At 30.8% G+C, this 12,701-nt stretch overlaps 2 protein-coding genes across 2 annotated transcripts; one reads left to right on the top strand and one right to left on the bottom strand.

Annotated features, from left to right (window-relative positions):
- Nucleotides 1–391: 391 nt before the first annotated feature.
- LOC114372055 (AP-1 complex subunit sigma-1-like) lies at nt 392–2,534 on the bottom strand. Its single transcript, XM_028329447.1, has 7 exons — nt 2,412–2,534; nt 2,035–2,121; nt 1,723–1,814; nt 1,508–1,616; nt 1,376–1,411; nt 1,003–1,089; nt 392–693 (listed from the first exon to the last, which is right to left on the bottom strand). Exons 1-7 carry the CDS (start codon nt 2,412–2,414, stop codon nt 622–624), a joined length of 486 nt encoding a protein of 161 aa, XP_028185248.1. The 5' UTR covers nt 2,415–2,534; the 3' UTR covers nt 392–621.
- A 3,585-nt stretch (nt 2,535–6,119) lies between these two features.
- LOC114400716 (ETHYLENE INSENSITIVE 3-like 1 protein) lies at nt 6,120–9,591 on the top strand. Its single transcript, XM_028363322.1, has 2 exons — nt 6,120–6,357; nt 7,278–9,591. The coding sequence occupies exon 2, from the start codon at nt 7,435–7,437 to the stop codon at nt 9,277–9,279; it is 1,845 nt and encodes a 614-aa protein (XP_028219123.1). The 5' UTR covers nt 6,120–6,357; nt 7,278–7,434; the 3' UTR covers nt 9,280–9,591.
- Nucleotides 9,592–12,701: the final 3,110 nt, after the last annotated feature.

Here is a 12,701-nt window from a genome sequence, read left to right as displayed (position 1 = left end):
TTGAACTTTGAATTTAAGGTGAGTTAATGGTAAGAGATTTGACTAGATGATTTGAGATTTTAAGTTCAAACTGCACAGATTATTGAGAATATCGAATTAACACATTAACAAGTTATTCCTAATAAATGATTTTGATGAACATTCATAAGACATTCTTTGTAAACGATGAGAACTTTTCATGTAAGTCAGACACTTTTGGTCGAATTCTTAGGATATCACACCCCAAGAATAAAAAATTGTGAACTAGTAAACTCATGAGAATGCCTATATGGTAAGCATAACAATGAATGTGACTGGGTTCTGCTACTTTTAGGAGGCAATACAGCATACCATTTAAACTTTAAATGAGAACATTAGATGCATATTATGGTCAATAAGTAATCATGGAGTGTTAAACAATTGAACAGAAACAAATTTTCAATCTCAATAAAATAATAACCAAGTCTTATTCACCAGGTACATCCCAGGCATAAGTTAATATGCATATTGTGGCTCTATTTAAAAACAAACTTCTAGTAACAAAACCATTTATTATATTTTTTTAATGATTTTTCAATAGAACAAATTTTCACCCGCATTTGAGATGCCTATGCAACATAATTTCAATCCTCAATGATGTTTTTACTTGGTGGCCTGTGCGATTATATTACTCAATGAGCTGGCTTCCTCTTTGGCAGCTTCTACTAAATCCTCCTGCAACTCATTACCATAAGATCAGAATTTTGTGAAACACAAGGTTAATTATAAAATATGAGGATAAAATTAAGATGCAATTCCTTTGATGTTTTCACTGCTATTCTTTAATTACAATTAGACTTTCACTTTAGTAACTTATGTTGACTTTTAGTTTAAATCCTAATGTAAACGATCAAAATCAAACTATAATTAATTGTGATTAAAGACTACCACAAAAAAAGCACTTAGAACATTACATCCAAATTTTGTCCAAAATAAGATAGTTATGGTAAACTAGAAGTGGAAAATATAATAACAAAACATTACCTGTGCACCTATCAGTCTCAGAGTAGTTCTCTTGCTAGTCTCCTGCATGGCTCCAGCCAACAAAATTTCATCCAATATAAAATATGCCTGCCAAGATCAAGCTCATTTTTAACCACAGATTAAGATTAACTCTGAAGAGTAAATGGTAGATTATTTTTCTTCCCTTAAATCATTAGCATTCTTACTTATATAGGACTTTGAAATTTATATTAAAAAACAGACAATATGATTTATCACAAAGTAGACTGCACGGGATCCTAGTCTCATTTACCACATAGACTATAGATGAACTGTGTGCACTATTAGTGTGGGGATTTCATATTCAAATTTACTAATAATTGGAGAGAATACAGTATGAGAAAAAATGAATTACCTTATGAAAATTAAAAATTAAATCCAGCTCACAAACCTGGTAAGAGAAGAGAGAAGCAAATTCAGGTTCTGAAGTATGCGTACAAATTATTAAGAACTTCAGAATTCAACTGTTTATGATACTAATACTAACACTGCCAAAATAGCGATCCAATGTCTCGACATAGTGATGAATAATGGCCAAGGTCTCCAATTCATTGTCTTCGTGATCATTGCAGATGCAAAAGTATAGGCTAGCATATCTAAACAATAACCAAAATGAAGAGTCATAAAATTATTAATTATAGTTCAGTGTATTTTGTTAGCCATGCAACTGAGGGAACAATGAACGGATCAATCTTGACCCACCTTTTATAAACAACTTTGAATCCCCTCCACTCCACAAAGTTGCACAGCTTAGGGGCTCGAGAGATAATTAGCCCAGTTAACTCACGAATTACCTTCCAAAAAATAAAGAAAGAAAGCATAAAATATATGATTATAAATGTAAAAGGATTGAAGCCTTCTCATAATTGAGATTCATGCTTATAGCTCATGCTCAACAAGCAATTTCAATGATAAAACCATATTGAATACTCACATTCAATGATTTGTGTAATTTTAATTACCATGATCCAATACAATGGGTTAAATTATATATATAGAATTAGAGATAGGTACCTTGGATCTCTCCTTTTGAGAGTATGGTGAATACCATTTTGCGAGTCTTACTTTTCCTTGCCGACTGATGAGAAGCACAAAGTGAATCTGTAACCAAAATGATTTTTTTTTTAAATCACTAAATTATAATATAGACGTACGCATACACATGATTTATATAATTTCAAATCAAACCCATCTTCTCAAGAATGAGATGTGGAGCATATTAAGCCAACAACACAAATAGTGACATCAGACACTGCACAAAATGAGGTTAGGTTCATCGGAAGGAATCACAATTTTTTACAAATATGTAACATGAACTTCACTGATTGAAAGAAAAAGATGAATTGCATTGATTGAAAAATATGATTACAGCCAGAAGGAAAAACATTTACCATTGATGATTGATATTGAGAGGACCACAAATAAATTGCTTTGAGATTGTTGTTTTTAACTTTTCAGAAAGGGACACAAATTGTGCTATTAAATCTCAGCCTTCTTGCCGATGTTGAGGGTCAAAGTTAAACGTTTTATTTTTTTTCGATAAAGAAGTTTAACGTTTTATTAGTTTCACACAAATTAATTTGTGTATATGACTGTTTTCTTTAAAAGGGAAATGACCTTTTAAATAGGGATTCGTTATATAGACAAAATTGATTTGTTAGTTAGAAGTAACATACATGCCTAACCATTATTCACAAAATAAAAAAAAACATGCCTAACCAGTTTTTGTAATGTGTTAGGATATTTTTGTGTAAGTGAAGCCTAAAGGGTGTTACACCTTTGTAAGGATCACCACCCTTAGATTCTAGTATTCTACTACCTTCTCCCACTCATGCTTACTTGGGCTAATGGAACGTCCAGCCTAGTATAAGAAAAGGAGATAAAAATAGCAGTTTGGGCTAAAAGGGAAGCAATAGCCCATCTGAAAGGGAGGGGGAGAAAATTATAGTTAAAGGTTTCTGTTTTGAGATAAAAACATATACCCTGCAACTCAATTAACTTTCTACAAATCCAAAACTAATTTAACACTAACCTTGTTTATTAATTTAACTAGTATTTCAATAATTTTTATTTATATAATTAAAAATTATAATAAATAAATATTTGTAAATATATAAATTATATTATAATTGAAATTTGTAATAATAAATATTTTTAAAATATATAAATTATATTTTAGAGTCATTATAAATATCACATAATGCTATTTTTAATTTTGATTATTTATTTAAAAAATATTAAAATTTAAATTAGAACTGAAGATATTAAAAATGATAGATTGAAAGAAATAAAAAAGATAAAAAAAAATCTTTAGAAACACTCTCGTAAAAAAATAACTAAAAACACTTTTGTTGAAGAATGTCAACTAAAAATGCTATCGTTTAATGTAGCTATTCTAGTTTATGTAAAGAGGGATTAATATGATCTTTTGCACTCCTCTGTGTATTTAATTAATTATTTTTCCACACAGAATAGTTTCTAAGATGAATACCATCTTGTGAGCCTCACTTTTCCTTATCGTAATGAGAAGCACAAAGTGAATCTGCAACAATTTTTTTTAAATCACTAAATTATAATATAGATGTACGCATACACACGATCTATATCACTTCAAATCAAATGCATTTTCTCTGGAATGGGATGTTAAGGATATTAAGTCAGTACACCACAAATAATGACTTAAAACACTAAAAAAAAAATAATGTTAGGTTTATCAGGAGCAATCACATCAGTTGTTACAGATATGTGACACGAATTTCACTAATAGAAAGAAAAATATATATATATATTTTTTAAAAAGATGACAACAAGAAAGAAAATTATTTACCATTGATGATAGATATTGAGATGGGTTTGAAAAGGACCACAAATAAAACTCTTTGACATTGTTGTTTTTCACTTCTTGCCTATGTTAAGGGTCAAAGTAGAACACTGCATTAATTTTGCACAAATTAAATTGTGTATTTAATTGTTTTCTTTAGAAGGAAAATAAGTTTTCAAATATGGATTTGTTACATACACAAAATTAATCAGTGAGTTAGGAGTACCACACATGCCTAACCATTGTTTGTTTTGTGTTAAAACATTTTTGTGTATATTATTTTCTCCTTTTAGAAATAGTTATAGGGAAATTTGTCCATACAACCCTTCATTAATAATGTCTTTTTAGTTTGAATTTGACTTTTTATTATTATTAAACAAGCCAAATTAGATCAAACTTTAAATGAATTAAATGGTAAACCTTCAAAAATTGATCTGACCAATTTTCACCTTTGGCTAACAAAGAATGACACAGATAATGATCATATATGTTCAGACCATAGAAATTATATCTCATTTATGTGAAAGTGCTGGGTTTCTTTGTCTTTGTTTCCTTTTACCAGAAAAAATTGTTTTCTTGGACTCATGGTGCTTTCTTAAAGTATTAGTAGATTAATATTTGTTAGTAATTTTTATTCTGAATATATGTTTACATTTTTAGTATACATATACTTGCATTTTTCCATTTGCTTGGAACATCTCCCCCCTTACACATGGTATAATGAGTATAACACGTCATATTAAATTACGTATATGCTTCCTAAAAATAAATAATTAGATACAAGTACTTAATGTGTCAAAAATTAAAATTGAATCTTTCATTTATTATTTAAGTTTGATTTCAAATTTAACTTTTTATGAAAATAGTTATTGATTATTTGCTTTTCGAACGAATTTTAAATTAACCAATCTCATTTCCTTGATAAACAAAAGGATTTAAAAAAATAGATATATTAATTCACAAATTTACAAATGATTACATATACAGGTTATCATAAGTAAGAGACAAATAGACATGTCACTATGTTTATTTTTATTTTTAAGTTTCATACACTAAAAGAAGTTTTTTTTTTACTGTAAGAATCCTAAACAGTAAATAAGTACGATTGATGAAGTTTATAATAATTAAGATATTATGTTTAATCAATTCACCTAAATTTTGTTTGTCGTTGAAGAGTCTGTCAATTTTTTTTAAATCCATTATTGTTTACATATTTTGTAGACATTTTATTACTTAAGTAGGATAGTTTAGGAATTTAAGAAAATGTTTTTTTTTCCTACTTATTTTTAATGACAAAATGACACATTATATTTTACCACTGTAAATCAACTTATAAAATCAATAACAAGAAGTGACAAGTTAAATTAAGAAGTATGATATTCATACACCCATTTTGGGGTCTATTCAAGGAGAAATAGGAGAGATGGAAAGAAAAGAAAAAAAGATAAAAAGAGAAAATAACAAATGTAATGGATGAAGTGATAGAAGAAAAGAAAAAGATATAAAAAAATATGTGAATGTGTGATGAAAGAAAAAAAAAATGAATAATATGTTTTTTAAAGTTTTTATTTGTTTTTCTTAAAAAGAATTAAAAATAAATGAAATAATCTATAAATTAAGGTTAAACTTACACTTTTATATTTTATTTTAATTTTTTATTTATCTAAATTCACTTTTATTACATTTTCCTTTCATTTTATGAAACACTTTATAAATCAATAAATAAATAAAACTATCCGAGGGTTGATAGACAAGTAATAGCATTTAGCATAGTAAAAGTAGAATGCCATTTGTTATATCAATAAATGTATTATTTTTTAAGAAAAAAAATATTGATAGTACATTTAATTATAATTTATTAAATTTGAAAATAATAATTATTTTAAAATAATCTAAATGATGATTTGTAATTAAATTATAATTAAATGATAATATAAAATATTTGTGTAAAATTAGTAAAGTCTTACTTTAAATGGGATTTGTAACATGTTAAACAAAAGCTTGTATTTGTGTTGTTACTCATGTGAGTGAACTCTCTGAATTCTGATGGGTCATATTTCAATAAACTACGATACGCACACGGACCCCACGCAACCTAAAATAGAGAAAGTAAAACTGCAACTTCATTAATCACATTCACACATCATGTCATAATTAATGATTTAATAAATACTAATAACCGATTGTCCCAAGGTTAGAATGGGATTAACCTAACCAATGTCATAAATATCTCTGGAACTTGAATTACTCCACAAATTGGGGGGTTTTTTTTATATCAATGTTTTAATCCCACCAATAATGAATGACACCCCCACTTCACGTTCACCAAGAGCACCACCATAAGCAATAATAAAAGCAAGATAATGCAACCCACTCTGTCCCTTTTCTCACTCACTCTTTCTTCCCACCTTCCTCTCCTTCTTTCTTTCTGCTTAAGGTCTACACAAGTTCTCTGCTTCTTCTCCCCCTATTGACCTTTGGTCATCACAAGCGAAAACCCACTTCTGGATCTTCTGGTATGGTTCCCCTGTTGGAAAAAAAAATGTCCCTTTTCTCTATTCACTTCCTTCCTGATTAATGCTTAGTCAATAAAATTCTGGCCTTTTTTCTTTTTGTTTATGTTGTGTATTTTTCTTTTTTTCTTTTTTTTCATTGGTACTGATTTTACACTATTGATTTGTTAAGTTTTAATATTTTTCTTAGGTCCTAGCCTTCTGATCTTCAGCTGATATATATATATATATATATATATATATATATATATATATATATATATATGCTGATTGTTGCTATTTATGGTGTTTTTGGGGTTTCTGAGTGACTGGTTTGGCCTTTAGATCCTTTGTTCGTGGCTGGTTTGATTTGTTTCCTCTTCTGTTTTGGGAAAGAAAATTTGGAATGTCAGTCGTCATCTGTTTGATGACGGGTTGATGAGTGATTTTTTATTTTATTTTTTAAATCATCGTTGTACCATGCTATGTGATTTTGGTGCTTGTATTTTGACTATTTTTATTTTTAAATTTGTGGGTGATTTGGATCTATTCAATCAGAATAGTCCTGATCCAGTAACGGTTTTGATGAATTGGGTTTTAGAAAAATGAAAAAAAAAAGAGAATTTTGTGATTTCATTTAGTGATATGATGCATCGGTGCTTTAAAATTATTGATGTATTTGTAATTTTGTATCGCTGAATACTTGTAACTGTGCAACATAGGTGATAAGTCAACTTTAGATTTTACTTTTTAGCCTATATCCAATATGGCTGGATGTGAATGAAAGAAAAAATGTGCTGCTGAAAATTGGGTGGTTAGTGAATCTCATACAGGATATTGATATAGATTTTATGCTTTTTGGATTTTGATATTCGCTTCATCTGGAAAGTATCATTTGATCTTTGCCTCCTTCTCAATTGTTCCCGGTTTTTTACTTTTGACAGGTGTAAAGGCCATTAGAAGCTTTAGAAATTTTCTAATTGAGTTGGTGTATAGTGTTGAAGGGGGTGAAATCTGGAGCCCAGTTTGTTAGTTGTTACTCACTTCATCTGTAAGCTCATAGGTTGAACCCTCTTTTTTTGGAGACTTACCTGGGAAAAGATGATGATGTTTGAAGATATGGGGTTTTGTGGCGATTTGGATATGTTATGTGTTTCTCTTGGAGAGGGGGATATTGCTGTGAGACAAACTGAACCGGATCCTGTAGTTGAGGATGACTACAGTGATGAAGAAATTGATGTGGATGAACTTGAGAAGAGGATGTGGAGGGACAAAATGCGTCACAAGCGATTGAAAGAACAAACCAAGTCCAAGGAAGGGACTGATGCAACAAAGCAAAGGCAATCCCAAGAGCAGGCAAGGAGGAAAAAGATGTCAAGAGCTCAAGATGGAATACTGAAGTACATGCTGAAAATGATGGAGGTTTGCAAGGCACAAGGGTTTGTTTATGGGATAATTCCTGAGAAGGGGAAGCCAGTGACTGGAGCATCAGACAATCTTCGTGAATGGTGGAAGGACAAGGTCAGGTTCGATCGAAATGGTCCTGCTGCCATAGTGAAGTATCAAGCTGATAATGCAATCCCTGGAAAGAATGATGGATGCAATTCCATTGGTCCAACTCCACACACCTTGCAAGAGTTACAGGATACAACCTTGGGTTCTCTCTTGTCAGCACTTATGCAGCACTGTGATCCCCCTCAGAGGAGATTCCCATTAGAGAAGGGTGTTCCTCCACCATGGTGGCCAACTGGGAATGAAGAATGGTGGCCTCAAATTGGTCTACCTAAAGATCAAAGCCCTCCACCTTACAAGAAACCACATGACCTAAAGAAGGCATGGAAGGTTGGTGTTCTCACTGCGGTCATCAAGCATATGTCCCCTGATATTGCCAAAATTCGCAAGCTTGTGAGGCAGTCTAAGTGTCTTCAAGACAAAATGACTGCAAAGGAAAGTGCAACCTGGCTTGCCATCATCAACCAAGAGGAAGCCTTGGCTAGAGAGCTTTACCCTGACTATTGCCCTCCATTTTCCTCTGCTGGAGGTAATGGATCCTTGGTGATCAATGATTGCAGCGAGTATGATGTTGATGGGGCCGAAGAAGAGCTGAACTTTGATGTGGAGGACCGGAAGCCTGACCATCTTCTTCCATCAAACCTCGGGATGGAGAGAATGAGGGGAAGGATGCCAATTCAGCAACCTTCTCATCCAATGAAGGGAGATGTTGTCACAAACCTAGATTTCATCCGGAAGAGGAAGATTTCTAGTGACTTCAACATGATGATGGATCAGAAAATATACACATGTGAGCATCCCCAATGCCCTTATAGCGAAGTTCGCCTTGGTTTCCATGATAGGTCTGCTAGGGACAATCATCAATTGAATTGTGCATACAGAAACAGTTCTGCAGATTATGGTGGTGGTCCCAATTTCCATGCTACTGAGGATAAGCCAGTCATATTCCCCCAGTCCTTTGTTCAACCCAACACTACAACACAGTCTGCAAGTTTGGTTGCACCTTCATTTGATCTAACTGGTCTTGGAGTTCCGGAGGATGGACAGAAAATGATTAGTGACCTTATGACAATCTATGATACGAATGTTGTAGGAAACAAGAACTTAAGTTCCTCCAACTGTGTAGCTGTAGAAAATCATAACCTTTCTCAGGCCAGCTTACAACAACAAGAAAGTTATTTCCCTGGTCAAGGAATGGTGTTGGAAGGGAACTTCTTTGCACGAGAGGAAGGTCAATTTGACCGGTTCAAGGCCACCATGAACATGAACACTCATACCCCTTTTGATACCAACCATAGCAACAATAATAATATCCATTTGATGTTTAATTCCCCTTGTGATTTGTCATCCTTTGATTTCAAGGAGGATATACAAGGAGGAGTAGGAATGGATCCTCTTCACAAACAGCAAGAGGTTTCAATTTGGTACCAGTGAAAATGACAAGAGGGGAAACTCGTGTATCAAGGGCTTTTATTGTGTCATTAAAAGGGGACATGTGAAAGTCCCTTGACTCAAAAGGCAGTTAATGCATTTTTCTTCCCATGTAATCGTTTAGGTCTTTAGATATTTTTATGCTTTGGCAGGTCTGGTCTGGTGGTACTATATTATGGGTTAATAAATCATGGGTGTTCCCATAATGTAACCCTTTTAATGTGTGTCTTTTTGTGTTAGCCCTATGTTGTTACTTACTATCATATATGTACGACTGTGACATAAATAAAAGATTTTTATTCTCTTATAAAATCATATTTCCATTGCTACATTCATAGTTAAGGAATCTGAATATATGGCTCTTTTATTATGGGAAGAAAAATTAGTTTGGTGGATGAGATGAGATGAGAGAGAGGCAAGTGGCAAAGCCTTTGTTGCATTGCATCTCTCATTCATCTCATGTGATGTGCTTCTTATCTTTTCAATGTAAAAATGGTCCCATCCAACCAAAGTTTGTTTGGCATATGCCAATTTACATGGCTATTCAATTGCGTGAACAAGTTGAATGTGTGCCAGTGGTGTGGTGGGGTCTTTTCAATTCAAAGGGACACGTTGTCTTTGTCTTTGTCTTTTTGTAGAAGGCAGTCAAATCCTTAGGCGTGCTTTGGATGGGTTCGTATTGAGTCTTCATTGAAAGGGAAAGTGCCTATTTATGAGACAAGGAAAGGAGCACATCACTTGGATAGTGTTAGTGTTAGGTTAGATTAACATGAACTAATTTGAAGAAGAAGATCTAAATTGGTTTTGGTTGTTAAAATTATGAACTTGATGAACGGATCTAGAACCTGGACTCATTAAGGTTTAAATCTTTTTCTTAGCATTATGAAAAATTGTAGAAAAATGTGATTGACATGGTCGTAGTTACGATTGTCATAAGTTGAAAAACCTTTTATGTTGTAGTCATAATTTCAGTTGTTGACTGTAATTTTAAATCATAATTATTAAATATATAAAAATAAAACATAATTTCAAATAGAATGTACAGTCGAATAAAAAGTACTCAGTGAGCTTATAATTGAACAAAACTAATTAATAAAGAAACAAAATTTGACAACGACTAAAAAAATTGGAGGCAATGGTTTCAAATTATAAAATACATAAAACAAAAAGTTAATAATACTAGATATATATATTTGTATTTTTTTCACCTCAATTGAAAAATTATTGAGAGCAACAAGTTCAAATTATAAAATTAGAGGCAAAAAGATAACACTCATAAATAAATACATGTTTTTTTTTCAAAGTTAAGGGATGCATCTACACCCTTTCATTGACATCGTTTTTGATATTAGATTTGAGCACATGAAGGTTACATCGACCAAAATCTACATTATTTAAAATTATATATATATATATATATATATATATATATATATATATATATATATATATATATATATATCTTTTATGTTGTATAATTCTATAACTATATTTTGTGTTATGTAATTCTATAATTGTGATTTTTGAGACTATTTATTGATTTTTTTTCTATTTTTTCTATTTTTCATGTTTATTTTATTAATATACATTATGACCCAATCCTAACCAATTCTTATTTATGATTCTTCACTAAATTCTTATTTTTCATTTATAATACTTGTGAAGTTAATGCTTATAAATAACAATTAAATTGAGATATTTTTTTTCTTTCAAAAGTCTAATATAATTTTTTAAACAATTATATTCAAATATTAACAAGAACAAACATAAAATAAGTTATGACCATATACATAAATTAAGTTAGTAACGATAAATGGTACCTATTCTCATTGAACTATTTTTAAAATTTTAGAATTTATACAAGTTAAAAGAAATTTTTTGAGTATTTGTTCAAATTTATGAATTTACACCCACTTCTGTCCTTGTGATTGTGATTAGTTTACGTGCCAGTGCCGCATTAATCTTTATTGTTTTGCAATTCATTTCTTAGATTGATTTAGGGGGGCATGTGTGGCTAGTTATCATGTGGAGTGGCACAGTTGTCACCAAATTCAGTTAAGTAACGAAATTGTTTGAAAGGGTGGTATAACTAATAGCAGTACGTGTTGGAAATTGCACAGTGGAAAAATCCACGTATAGTGCACGAAAGTGTTTGGTTTTGTAGTGTTTTTTCTTTTAATAAAATATGCACAATTTTCTTTTGATACCAATTTAAACTCAAATTTATCTTAGGATTCTCTTATTTATGTTTTTGCATTAAAGTATAATTTTTCATTTAAATGTGAAGTTCATGTTTATAGTAGTAAATAACAATTACAGCAACTTTTTTTTTTAAAGTCTAAGAGATTTTCTTTAAAAATTATTATATTTAAATATAAACAAGAGCAAACTGCAAATAAGTTTTGACAATATATAAATTAAAGTTAGTGACAATAAATGGTAGTACGTATTCCCATTGAATTACTATTAAAATTTTAGATTTTATAAAGGTTAATTGAAAACTTTTTTTTCTTCTTTTTATTTTTATTGTAAAACGCTGCTATACAAAACCAGAATCAAGTCTTAGTTTTGATGTTGGTTCTTCAAATACAACATTTTTCTTAGATAGTGACTTTTGATCTTCCCCATATGCATGACCAAAAATATTCTTGCAGAGGTAGCTCACAATGGAACATGCAGGGCTTCTTAGCACTCTGTAACATACATTCATCAATTTTCATAGAAAACAAACACCATCAATTAATCTTTGTGAGAAAAAAAAAAAAAACCATCAATGAATCTTAAAATGTACTCTCGGTCTCTACCAAACGGGTTCTTAAAATAAAATATAAAAATGTGAATCTTATCTCATTTTAGAGTTTTTTTTTTCGCTCTCTTTAAACTCAAATACAACATTTTTCTACTTACTGCATGGTATAAATATTCTTGCAGAGGAATCTGACAATAAAACATGCTGGCTTCTTAGCATCCATAACTGCAAGCACCAAACTCCCAAGCATTCTGCATTCTGCAACGAACATTTATCAATTTATACAAGACACGCATGTCACCAATTAATCTACATGCATAATCAATGTATACAGATATAAGTTCAACAAATTGAAAATGACGTCAACAAAACTAGGATTTTGTGAACCTCAGTCTTAACTAGCAAAGTTAAGAAGGAAAATATTACACTTGAAGGATCTGATTCTCCAAAAGAGAAAAGATAGTACATCTTACTAAAATGATAAAGCTAATTTAAAATGGTTGATTAAAAAATTAATAGTTAAGATTGTGATAAAAATAAAATATACAGTATACAAAAAAAATAAAATTAATTATAATTTTCCCTAAAACAAAATTAATTATTAATTTTCTAATTAGCTGTTATTAATACTACCTTTTATCATTTAAAGTGTACTCTCCTTCCTTGTCTTAGAAGA

The sequence above is a fragment of the Glycine soja genome, chromosome 2 (genome assembly GCF_004193775.1).
Source record: "Glycine soja cultivar W05 chromosome 2, ASM419377v2, whole genome shotgun sequence".
NCBI lineage: Eukaryota > Viridiplantae > Streptophyta > Magnoliopsida > Fabales > Fabaceae > Glycine > Glycine soja.
This window is presented reverse-complemented; position numbering and strand designations above follow the sequence as displayed.